The 12982-nt window shown below is 42.4% G+C and overlaps 1 protein-coding gene across 1 annotated transcript in view; it reads right to left on the bottom strand.

Annotated features, from left to right (window-relative positions):
* LOC119437218 (uncharacterized) overlaps positions 1-11923 on the bottom strand; it is a 33522-nt gene extending 21599 nt beyond the window's left edge. Inside the window, exons 1-5 of the mRNA XM_037704267.2 lie at positions 11903-11923; positions 10110-10189; positions 7876-7946; positions 5303-5554; positions 2504-2634 (exon numbers count right to left, since the gene is read on the bottom strand). Coding sequence (XP_037560195.2) covers positions 2504-2634; positions 5303-5554; positions 7876-7946; positions 10110-10189; positions 11903-11923 — 555 coding nt within the window. The remainder of the gene's footprint in view (positions 1-2503; positions 2635-5302; positions 5555-7875; positions 7947-10109; positions 10190-11902) is intronic.
* Positions 11924-12982: the final 1059 nt, after the last annotated feature.

Below are 12982 nucleotides of genomic sequence, written 5' to 3'. Positions count from 1 at the left end.
AAGCACAGAAGCAGTCATGCAATCTGGCTGTGTTGTATAGGTGCTACTGAAACTAGCAATTAAACCTGCAACAGTCTAGGAGGAGAACGTCAGCCTTCGAGCCACTGTGGCGGGTAGTAGTAACACTGGAACTGAAGTGTTCGCTATCCTTCATCAAACAAAAACCTATCGACAATAAATTTGGAATGGTTTTGCATTATATAGACAGATTGATAGAATGCTTACAGTATGAAGTGCAAAACATTAAAGAAAAAAAATCCGATTTATGCTCTAACAGCTCATTACTAATCAAATTAAGGTGATTAATGGTAACGCAACTGTACACTGGGTTATGAGGGATGCCGTAATGGAGTGCTCTGCATTGATTACGGCCACCGGGGTTTTCAGCACGCACCTTAATTGAAGCAGACGTGCGTTTTTGCATTTAGTATTCCCTCTTTGAAATGCATCCGCTGCGAATGGTAATCGACTTCGCAACCTTGTGCCCAGCAGCAGAACACCATAGAGTTAGTACACCAACTCTAGAGAAAAAGCTGCGCAGTGGCAACCGCCAAGGTGCTGTCATGTTGGTACCTCCAATTATTGTAACACAAAAAATATTCAAAATATGATGCCAAAACAAGCATTTACACGCAGCGCATATTTATGGACAATGTGTAGAGTTCATTCCGTGCATTTTTTCAGAAAGATCTGATGGCTACTTATTGAATATTGGTGTAAATTGTGGTGTGTGAAAGGATGCGTTTACAGGCACCTGAACTTAGATGGCACCACCATACTCGTGTTACGCATCTCATCTAAATCGCATTTTGTCATCTGTGCATGCGCAGAGTAGCAACAAGTTGGCCTCCTTGTTGTTACTAATTTAAATGCATGGGTGCTTGGCAAGCTTTTCTTTTAGAGTTGATTATATTAACTCTATCATAGCTCCCATAACACCGCAGCGAAAGAAAGTTCTCCAGGCTCTCAGTGACCGATTCCCTCGACTCGATTACTGCAAACAGCAGTTATGGGTCCTTGCTTTCTTAATACTATATACTATTTAGTGAATATCATAACAACCCCTCCCCCCCACACACACGCACTGACGTACTGCTGCCAAGATATTTACCTAAAATTTTTAAAACTCTTCAACTTCTTACTGCAAAAATAATGCAAATAAGGTTTTGCACATTATGTTTTTTCTCAGTCCAGACTGATTTAGTGCTTTGCTTTACTCCCCTTAAAGAGAAAATACAGTATAGACCACTTATAACGTAACCGCTTATAGTGCAGGACCGGATATAGTGCGGTCTTCTCAGACTCCCATTAATTTTCCCATAGCACTCTGTATACACGTATTGCTTATAGTGCAGTTGCAGGAAACTAAATACCGGCTACAGTGTGGCTGCGTGGGAGTACGGAAGTCAGCGGAGACGAACGCTCCCCTCAAACGGGCGTCCCAAGGAGTGCTCGAGGAAGAAAGAGAGACGAAGTGGAGGAGAAGGGCACGTGGTGCCAACGAACATCCAGTGAGGCTGAAACCCAAATCTTGAGTGCGAGTCGTGAAATATTACGGCGCGCATAGCGAGCGAGCACTGCGAAACTGCCGTCGGCCAACGCTCGCTTCACGATAACGGCAGTAAACGAAACTTCAGGGAGCGGGCGGCGCCAGCCCATCATTGCGAAGGGCGCACGCGGAGACCGTGGAATGTGAGGGAGGAGGGCGGCAGGGAAGCGGATTTCGCCTCGGGAACTCCGCCGCTTCAGTGGCTTCCCTCGCCCTCCAACTCGCCCTCCAAACAGCGCCGCTGTTTCCCTCTGCGCCGTAGCCGCAGTGTGCAAGGTCAACACGTGACTAGGAAGTAGAGGAATCATAAAGGAGAAAGAAGGGTTCACTGCCACTTTCTACACGTGGCTACGATAGCGTGGCTGAGACGTGGGCATGTACACGCATGTTCCGGCGCAACGCAGAATCGGCGACCTTGCGATTTGAGAGAGGGTGAAATGTCCGCTGCGTTATTTTTCTTGTTCTTTGTTTCGTTCACGCGCGACATTGAGGGGTCTCTCCTAAGCTTTTACTCTATGGCGGTGCTGGAGCAATGCCAGTCGGAGGCGCCGCCGCGTGATTCGGCTCAAATTAACGAGATTCGACTGTAAATTGAATGCAAATGTTCTAGCCGCATTCCTCGACTGTCGCATACGCGTGGCGGCTCGGTGCACATGTTTGGCATATGTGCGGGCCTTGAAAATTGGTGCTTTGGTTATAGTGCCGTACCGCTTATAGTGCGGATATTCGCGACTCCGGCGACTTACGTTATAAGCGGTCTACACTGTATTTCAACAAGCCGTGGCACATAAAGGAGATAACTGAGAAACTCCAGTGCTGAGATCAATTAGTGCACAAAAAATCATTTGTTCACTTTTCATTCAGACTGAATGTTAGCACAAGGCAGGCAGTGTACTTGACACACATTACCCGTTAAAAGTGGAATAGCACATTGAATGCCACACTCGAGCTCACCACAAGGATTTGCTGCTGCGGTGATATGCTGTTACGTTTATTCGGGGTCGGTGCTTCCGACAGACGGGTGGTGAAACTCTCGTTCTTTCTGCGTTTGACCTTGGCCGACGAAAGATGTTCCACATAGGATGCTGGGCAAGGTTGCGAAAGCAGAAAGTTGAAAAAAAAATGATAAGACAATATCCAGCATTGCACTGTCTAAACCACAAAGAGATTGCAGCAAATGTAACACATTATACGTACAAAGTGCCGACCTTCAGCTATGGTTATTCAAGGATTAGTGGAATATATATGGTCATGTGTACATTTTACGTTTTCTGGGTGACCATTTTCAACCGGATTATCAGTGTTACCAATTTACCGCTCAAAGCCAAGGTGCACCGTACTGTATTATAAATTTCTTGAATGTCACTGGTTTCACGGCGAGAGTTTTGTCTCATCTGAATGCATGCGCAATGCAAATTCCCAAATACCCACGAACACCAGCCATAACACTGGAATGTACGGTGACATGCGTATCAATAGGTGGACACACAGCTCACGAGTTTGCTTTTTGCAAACTCACACTTTTGGCAGAATTTCTGGTTCTGACAATTGCAGCAAAATGGCAATGCATATGTAGTACTGGAAAAAAAAAGAAAGTGCTGAGAAAGCAACTGAACAGTGTCAAGAATGTGGTACTATGTTCACCACGGGTTTAAAGCAAGCATGTGGAGGGATATTTGTCCAAGATTAAGATAAAGACAGTGCTGGCAAACCTACTTTAAGCATATGCATGAAAACCGTTTTAGTGATGCAGTGTATGCAGAGTTTGCTCTAGCCTAGTGCTGTTTGACGAAATTTTCCGAGCACAAAATACAAATTTTGGTGCACTTTGGAGCAGCCATGCATTATGCTGAACAACCACAGCCCCCTGTCTGCAACTCCACCATAGTTTTGTTGACTTGGGGGCACACTGTCTCCTGCCAGGAGGAAGTCCCGGTTAGCCTTCCTCTTTCCACTCATGAGGCACACGTCGACCTGTATAATGACACGAGGTCCACCCATGGGAGGCCACGCCAGGAGCTCATCACGAAGCACTTTGCAAATGAAGTTGCACCAGTCCAAGCGCATCTGCTTAGACACTGAAGTCCAGCTCGCTGTCCACAAGCTCATTTACAGTTAGAATGGAAGCCTTTGGCCATGGAATAGGTGATGCAGAGAACCTCCTTCGTCGAAATTCGCACAGCCAGCGGCCAAGGCTGTCCCTATGTGCAAAAAAGCTAGCTGTCACTGCTTTCAGTCTGCTGACCTTCAAAAGCAGAATTTCGGTGCAAGTATGAAAGATGCTTGCAGCAAGTATTCAAGCGAAAACCAGATCTCTTACCCTTGGCTCCCCATCTGTAGTATGTGACTACATCCCCGTCACAGTTGGGAAGATCTAGATTGCACCCGAGGTTTCTGCACATGCTCCAGTATTCAAATGTCGCTGGATGGCCTCAAGAAGTGCCGTGACACATGGGTCAGACAGTTGATGAAACTGGAAGTCTTAGAGAAGGAACTAGTAAACGATGCCGCAATCCATATCTGAGACTTCTCGACGGCATTTCACAGAGGCACGCTATATGAAGACATTGTAGGCACCACCAATGTCATTCGTTGATTTTTATGCTTTCGTTTTTTTGTAACAGCCCCTTTGGGGACGTCAAAGTGGTGGTACTGGCAGGGTTCATGCCATACTCTGACTGCGATTCCTCTCTGTTTGTGCCCTCTAAGGGGGCACCGCCAAGGCCCTAAAACATGGGGTCTAAATGACCGCAGTTATTCGACGTCAATTAGAACACAATGAATCGTGTTTAACATGGACAGATAACATGTTTTGCTTCATTTTCATCTGAAGCACAATTTGAAAAGCAAACTTTTTTTATTAGAATGGTTAATCTTTAGGTACAATCCTAGGGTTGCATCCTAAAGTGCAAATGTGAAATCTGAACTTAAACAGCAATAAAAAAAGTTCTGGGGTGTAACGTGCCAAACCCAGCATATGATTATGACGCACGCCGTAATGGGGGGCTCCAAAAAAATTTCGACCACCTGGGGTAATTTACCATACTTTACCACTGAACAAGGGCGTTTTTGCATTTTGCCTTCATCGATATGCGGCCACAACAGCTAGGATCCAATCCTGTGCCTTCGGGCTTAGCAGCGCAGTGCCATGGCCACTACGCCACCAAGGCAGGTTTCAACAGCAACAGTACTGCAGGAATAAATACTATGGTGCTTGTTCTGATTTGTTACCAAGGCAACTTTCTGTACAATAAAGTGCTAACTAAACCTGAGCACATACCTTTTGTGAGGTACATCATAAATACAAAGTTTATTAACAATGATTTACCTTCACACACAGATGCAAGCAGCAGCGACACTATGTTTTTAGATTACCGTAACTGTTTCAGAAACATTGCTGATGCCGATTTTACCTGCTTCTGCAACTTGGCTCAATAAACTTGCTCAATGCAGGTACCACTTGGTGTCATTTCACAATTGGAAGTTTAATATGGTCAGAAACCACTTTGTCTCAAACAGAATTTGTTTTCATAAAACACGACTCAACATTTATAAAAATGTACAAAGAGTCTGAATTCATAAACATTGGACAAAATTCGGAACGGTCAGCAGGTACGTATATACGTACTTTTTCCCCAACTCCCCATACAATTTTCACATACACCGAGGACAAAACGCATTATATGAATCTATAACTTCTGGCCATGCATGTTTTATGTACACTTCACCTAGCAAAAATTTGTTCCCACCAACCTTTCAAGTAGGCTGCGAGGTTGTCGAGCACATCATCACTGGCACTCACAATCTCTATGAAGTCTATAATGCAGCACTGTGCTGTCTTGCGAAGCTTAAGTGGGGCCACCTCAATGGTCGGGCTACAACTTGTGGCTTGAAGCGCCAGAACCGACAGCGCCAGGATGGTAGTGATAGCGAAGTGAACATTGCATTTGCTCTTGTTTGCAACACCCAAAAATAGGAAGCGGGCTCGTAGACAGGCATGGTGCCCTAAAGAGGAAAATAAGAACAATATCAATGAAATCTGAATGGTGCCTCAAACCATGTTCAGTTGAAAGCTTTTTAACAATCCCATTTAGCAGTGCAGGAACCTTACAGGGACATAGAGACAGGTTCAGCAGTATTAGAAAACTATGCTCCCAAAATAAAACCAATAAAGCCACTCTACCTTCAAAGGAGGATTGATAAGGACAGAAAATATGCAAAAATTAAAATAGGGTGGCAACACCACTGCTTTTATGCTCCCATACTAGCTCACTATGACGTCATGGAATTTGACAGTGCCTGCAAGGGCCTAGCTGTCATAAAGGAGCCATAAACTGAACTTGGCAATTTCGTTTACTTAGCAACGGCTTTTACAAAGACAACTTGAGCTTCGTGATGTCACATTATTGTCGAAGTGCTCAGGTCCCGGCACAAAATTCAAGAAATGGAACTTATTTTCACTTCTAATAATCATCCTATTACCACAAATATAACAAAAAGAATAATTTAACAAGTAGCAGTATCAGTCTAAACTGATTTCGTGTCTCTTTATGTCCCTCCAAGAAATACTGTACTATAAAAAATGTTTCTGAAATGTGCAGCAGTATTTCAGCCACAGATGATTGAAGAGACAGAATTTTATTGTTTTTCATTGCATGCTCTTTTGAATGCTCAAGTGCAATAGCACAACAAAGCCTCCATAGGTCCACAGGCACGTGCAAGCTACCAGTGAGAACCTATATGACACTCTTTTTTCACAGCAGAATCGACACAGCTGTACCAAGTAAAGCTGAGAAAGTGACACCACACAATGTCTTGTATTCTTTGTTTCGCTTCCAATTATGAATGCACACCAACATTACAAACAGATAGATTTCACATTGAGTTTCATTATGCTACCACTGCCGCAAGGCATGCTGGTAGTATACGTAGTAGTCCCAAGTGGGCTGAAGGCAAAGTGTGGCAAGAATGGTGTTGCAGTTGTACCATCACAAACCTGCTTTGCCCTTGATATCAGAAGGTAGGGCGCTGAGAATAAAAAGATTACACAAGAGAGGGATTGAAGAGATGCACTTCCCAAACTTCTTCATAAAATTACCAGGAAGTTTCCATATGAGATTGCCAGTGGCATTAGCCTGAACTTTGCCTTTTAAACACAAGTACAGTGAGAAAGTGGCAAGGACTACCATCATAATGGTGCTGGCAAGGCCACTGCGCATGCACTTTGAACATGGTGAAATCATTGTTTTCTGTTCTTCGGACATTTTTATTTCTTCTACAGAGATATCCGATACTCCTAGCTATGGTAGAAATCTGCATTAGGTCCACTCTCGCACAGTGTGGCATGCTACATGCAGAAAAAGATCAATCAATACCCCTTTATCTCCCACAACTGGGAAGCCAGTTAGTTGCTTGGTTAAGTGCTGATGCAAGAAGTACATATAAGATGGCTTATTTTTCAGGAAAATGAAACTGATGTCCCAATTGTATGCACTGGCGACAGATTTAATGGCGTTTTCACATTAGTTTATTTTTTGTGCACTCCGCAACACTTACTAGGCTGAGATTATGTTCCTTTTTAACAATTATTTAACTAGCATCAACTAAACCTTGCCACAATCTGCAACTTCACGAGCGGAGTGGGGAGGCATCACAAACTTGCCGTCCTTTTTTTTTCAAATTTATTTGTTTATTTCAACATACTGCAGCCCCAGAAGGCTACCGCAGGAGTTGGGAATACAAGATACAAAGACTGCAATGATGAAAACAACATACAAAGCAAAATCAATTGTTACCAATACATAAAAGGTATTCAACAGGCGATAAAGATTGAGCATGACCAGGTAAACCATTCCAGTGTTCTATTTTTCAGACAAAAAACTATTTAAAAACCTCGGAGCGGTAATGACAAGGAGATATATTTAACTCGTGGTGTCCAGTGAATGTTGGTCAAGCGGATCTGATGCAGTTGCCGAGTAAAAGAAATCGTGAAGAGTTATTCAGAGCATCAAAAAACTTTGAAGATTAGATGTGGCAAAGGGAAGAGAGAACAGAAAGAGCTAACATTACAAAGAGCTAAGCGAAAAATACTTGTCGTGACAATAAACGAAGCACCCAGCTTTCTTCAAGACAGACTAAATTTTGTAGATATTCACACTGAAATCAGGCTTTGTACGTTGTCTATAATTCCATTGCACATGGCATTCAACTTCATATGCATTCTGTTCAGTGGCACTTCAGTTTTCTCCAATATATACAGAGCGAGCAAGGAATATGTATTGATGTAAGAGTGCTGTTGCTCCGACCATAGCAGATTGCAAACTTACCACACAGCTGCTTCTTTATACTTGAAAATGTCTTTCCAGGGTTGAAGTTATCAATGCTGGCACTTGGGTTACTAGAAGAAATTAAAAAATCCTAAATTGTACACCTAACGATGAAATTAATTCCTTAATGCATGCAACTACAACAGTTTAACACTCTAGGAACCAATTTCGCCAAAAATCATCAGAGAAAACTAGTTTGAAATTGTTGATTCCCTTGATGGATCCCACTATCCCCTTCAGCACATACCTTGAGATAGACATAACTGGGAGGTGTGATGTACACACAGGTATGTCTATACCTGTCATAGATCAACTACATATAAACATTCCAAATGACTGAAATGCTGAAGCAGCAGGTAATGGAAGCACAATGTGTACAACATCAAACACCATGGCTGAAATTCTTGTAGCAACTTCAAATCGAACAATAAAAAGTTTTAAAACATGGGACGCAAAGATAAAGAACTGTACCGGCCAGGCGTACAAAAGAATGCAGAGAGAGTGCAAGAGGTATGGAAAGGAGTTTGGTTTTTAGGTATTTAAATCCGCTTAGGGACATTATTTTTAAAGCTCCCTATAATTGATTTATCAAAACACACATTTACTACCACCACCCCACTAAGGTCGCCAGTTCTATGCCATATAACAACATATATCCACACATATAACAGAAATGCATTATGGAAGTGGAGTTGCTCAAGTGTGCTAGTTCTGTGTTCAAAACAATGCTCAGCAAAAAATATTAGCAAGCAATTTCATTCTTTCCATTGCGCTGAAAAGCATCTACCAACAAATCAAGTTCTGCAAGTTATAATTTGCTAAACTCCCATAATGCATTTATGTAATGTGTGTATGTTCCTTTCTTGGGCAGTGCAGCTGACACGGAAGCCTCCACTTCACTTCACTAACTTAAAGTCCCCGGTTAGGGGGTATTACATAAGGGGTGGGTTTACAAATAAAGGTTACAGGGAGTGATCTTCGTGACAAACAATATGCATTAAGTTGTCCGCAAAGGTTGATGAACACGTGATGGCTGCAATGTCACGGGGAAGGCCATTCCAGTCCACAGCTGTGCGAAGAAAAAATGAGGCTGCAAAAATAGTGGTGCAAGCACGTGCAATTGAATAAAAATGGAGCTTGCCTTCTTTAAAAAGGCACACACGTACTTTACAAAAGCACAGCTTACTTTTGCAATAATTATGAGAACTGTAGTTCTACGCATTCATTGTGAAACACATTTTTGGCGATTTCGTAATGAGATTTTCTGTGTAACCGACACACATGAAGACGAATGACTGTTGGGGCAAAGGTAAAGAATGCCAGGCCCAAATGACAATTATTTTTCCTTTGGGTGTATGTAAACTAAAATCACCGTGTGAATGAAGGATATCACTAGGAATCGGTTTACAGAAACTGGCAAAGTCCTGGTGGCACGTATTAACATTGGTGCGGCTACACTAGTTTGAGCTAAATCAATGTGTCATGTTCTTGTATAAACCTTTGTCGTGTGCATCGATTGATAACTAAAGCAGCCTTTTGCACTAGAGGAATTGGTCAAACAAGCATTCGTGCATTTTCATTCATTTTGCAAGAGGAATTGTAGCTTCACAACTGACTTAAATTGTCGGCACATCATATCAATATACAGGACTGAAAAGCAAAAATAATTGCAGCATGTGCCCAAGCAAACACCCTGAACCTCACACATACCAGGGAATAGCTTTAGGAGAGGAAGTAATATTTAAAATATAAACTTTCTTCAACATAAGATTTCAAGATTGCCCCCTCAAGTAGCTTTTGGCCAAATTTGCTTTCATCTATGATGCCATTTTGCCCATGACTTTATTTTAAAACACCATTCTCACAGCACTAACTAATGGAACATTACAGTGGTCGATTTCAAACGCTCTCGCGGTATGGTTTACAGTCGACTGGGCAAAATTGAGCGCGGTGGATACATTTTCGTGGTTTATTCAGAGTACCATGCCTTCGGAGTGCTCGAAGATGCTCCCACCTTTGACCTGCGAGTACAACAGAGCTGTGACAAACCCGATCACGTGGCTACTCTGATTACTCTGCGAGCATCCCTACGTTCCGCTGGAGCAGGCTTTCTCTGGCTCCAATCTCAAGAGGACTCTGCATTATTGCAAACTGAGTTGGAGATCGGTAGGAACCAGTTGAACGTATCATAAGGCCATGCAATCGCCTCAACACCGGATGCTAGCAAGACTCACACGGTTGACAACAGCTTGAGCAGCTGCAAGCCATCCTGTAGGTCCGAGACGGCCCGAACGTTGATGTTATAGCAGGCCAGCTGCATAATAACAAAAGTACAGCACATTACGAGTGCTTCTGTTCTCTTTTTTTAGACAAAACAAAGCTCAGTTGAACGGGATTCCTGTGAAACACAACCGATGAGACAAAACAAAGGGCTTGTGGTAAGCATCATAATCAGGGTTTGTACAGGTTTCCAAGGTAAAAATTCAAGGATATTCAAGGACTTTCCAGGACCTGTCACAGGTTTTTCAAGGACTCAAAATGGCATCCAAAGTAGAATTTCTATACTCTAAGATTTCCAAAAATGACTAGTTTTATAACTCTTGTAATAAATAAATGTTTATCACAATTATAATAAAGATGTCTAGTCTTGATAACTTCTCAAGAACATAACACCAAATGAACGCTTACAACAGCGGCTGAGACTTCTCCAGTATAGGCAGGGTAAAGTTCACCAAACATATTCAAAACATTCCGCAGTGTTATTGCACTAATATCAAAATAAATAAATGTAAATCACAATGACGTTAATAATAACTAGCCCTGATCACTTTGCTAGTTCACAACAATACCGAAAAAAAAGTTCACCAAAACACAATGAACACTCCCAACAGCTACTGACTTCTCCAGTATTAACAGGGCAAGCTTACCAAAACATTTCCAAAAATTCAGTGTAGTCTTGCTACACATTCATTATAACAAATAAATGTATATTGCAATTATGTAAAACATGCCTAGTCTTGATCACTTCTCAAGTCTGCAATATTAAAAGTTCCCACAACGAGCACTCACAACAGCTGCTCAGGCTTCTGCAGTATTAGCTGGGTTGATTCATCAAACATTTCCAAAACATTTAGCATAGTGTTATTGCACTTATACTACATAATAAATAAATGTGCACCACAATTACATTTAAAATGTCCTGTCTTGATGCCTTCTCAAGTCCACAATATTGAAAAAAGTTCACAACACACAACAAGTGTGTACAACAGCTGCTCAGATTTGTCTTGTATTTACTGGGTTCACCAAACAGTTTCTAAACATTAAGCATAGTTTGATTGCGCATATTTATAATAATAAAATGTATATCACAACTATATTAAAACGTTGAGTCTTGATCTCTTCTCAAGTCCACAATATTGAAAAAAAAAGTTAATAAATGTTCACAACCATTGCTGGGACTTTTCTTGTATCACCTTGGTATTGTTTACCACAATTATATAAGAAACCTCCAGCCCTGAACACTTTTTCTGGTCACAACACAATAGAAATGTTCACAATAAACTATAGCAAGTTCACAACAGCTGCTGGGACTTTTCTTGTATAAGCTGCGTGATGTTTAGTAGCTCTTCAGCTTTACTTTTCGCTGCCTTCCGCAAGCTGTTGGACTTCACCACAAATGTAATATCATTTGATGCTTCTGCTTTTTCGGAATAGCGATCAGCTGAAACAGTCAAATCAGCGATGACTGCTTCCAGTTCCCTTTTCCTTTTCTTCACGTTGTCGATCTCATCATTGATCAGACGTCTTTTTGAGCGCCTCATGTCGTCAAGTTTCTCCTGTTTTTGAGCCTAAAGGTGCGCATTGTAGCGGTTCCTTGCTGCTGACACTGATGTCCTCAGCTTCTTTGTGATAGGGACACTCAGAATACTACCAGCTTTGTCTACTGCATCACATATCATGCGTTGCGATATGTAGGACAGGTCTGCGAGGTTCTCTACGGCAACTTGACGGTTTATGCTAAACCCACGCTCGACTGTTGCTTGTCCATGGCTGAGAACAAGTAGCAATTTGACAACAATCCAAAGCTCGACATAAGAGGAATTTAAGCCCATAAGCTGATAAAAGAACTCATCCAGCCTATTTAGACCCTTCTGAAAGAGCCGAAGCTGATTCCTTTCCTGTTGTAACAACTGTGTATTCAGCTAAAACAGAGTCTCGTTGCTTTTCGTCAAATCTGAGCTGTGATGAGAGCATCAACCACTTTCCTCAGGCGTAAGAGACACTCATCGTGCTTGCAGCACATGAGCCGTGGGTCTAGGCAGGACAGGCTTCTGACTAGGATTGACTTCAAAGGGCTTTTGTCGAATTTTTTTTGTCACAGCTATCAAAAACTGCTTGCATTCCATTTTGATCTAGAACACATCTTTTGTACTTGCTTTGCAGTCTTTGATAATCTGCTCGCACATGTGGCCTATGCCCACTTTTTCCAGTGGAAGATGTTTGTCCACATCTTCAATGTTTAGCCTGAGAAGGCAACTGATCCCTGCTGCAGACAAAATTTAGCATTTCATGAACTTCATCAGCAGCTTTCTTACTACTGTCTCCAGGTCTCTTGCCAGAAAGAAAACCATAGGTTTGTCTACTTGATATTCTATCAAGAAGGGTCTGACAGCCATGGCAACAGGGCAAAGTTCAGCTTTGCCAGGACAAGTTGGTCACGAAGGAACCCACACAAGTTCTCGAAAGATGCGCACCTTGGTAGGGTCACATTCTTACTCCTTGCTGCTTCTATGTATTTTCTGATGTCGCTCCAAAGAAGTAGTGCCCTTTCTATAACACTGACATTCTCCACCCAGCGATGCGCCACAAACTTCAGTGGGAATGTGCTCTGCCCTGTTAGATGTTATAGTTCAGCGGAAATCCGCTAGGTGGAGATAAGTAATTAAAGGGAAACAGACATCCACCCAAATGTAGCAATTTGCTACTATGGAAACCCAACTGGGTTCCTCGAAAAAAAGCCTCGCAGTTGAAGAAAAATTCGTCCTGGTCCGGCACTCGAACTTGGACCACCGCCTTTCCGGGGCAGCCGCTCTACCATCTGAGCTAA

Source organism: Dermacentor silvarum, chromosome 1, assembly GCF_013339745.2.
Source record: "Dermacentor silvarum isolate Dsil-2018 chromosome 1, BIME_Dsil_1.4, whole genome shotgun sequence".
NCBI lineage: Eukaryota > Metazoa > Arthropoda > Arachnida > Ixodida > Ixodidae > Dermacentor > Dermacentor silvarum.
The sequence above is the reverse complement of the archived record's forward strand: the minus strand, read 5'-3'. Positions and strand labels throughout refer to the sequence as shown.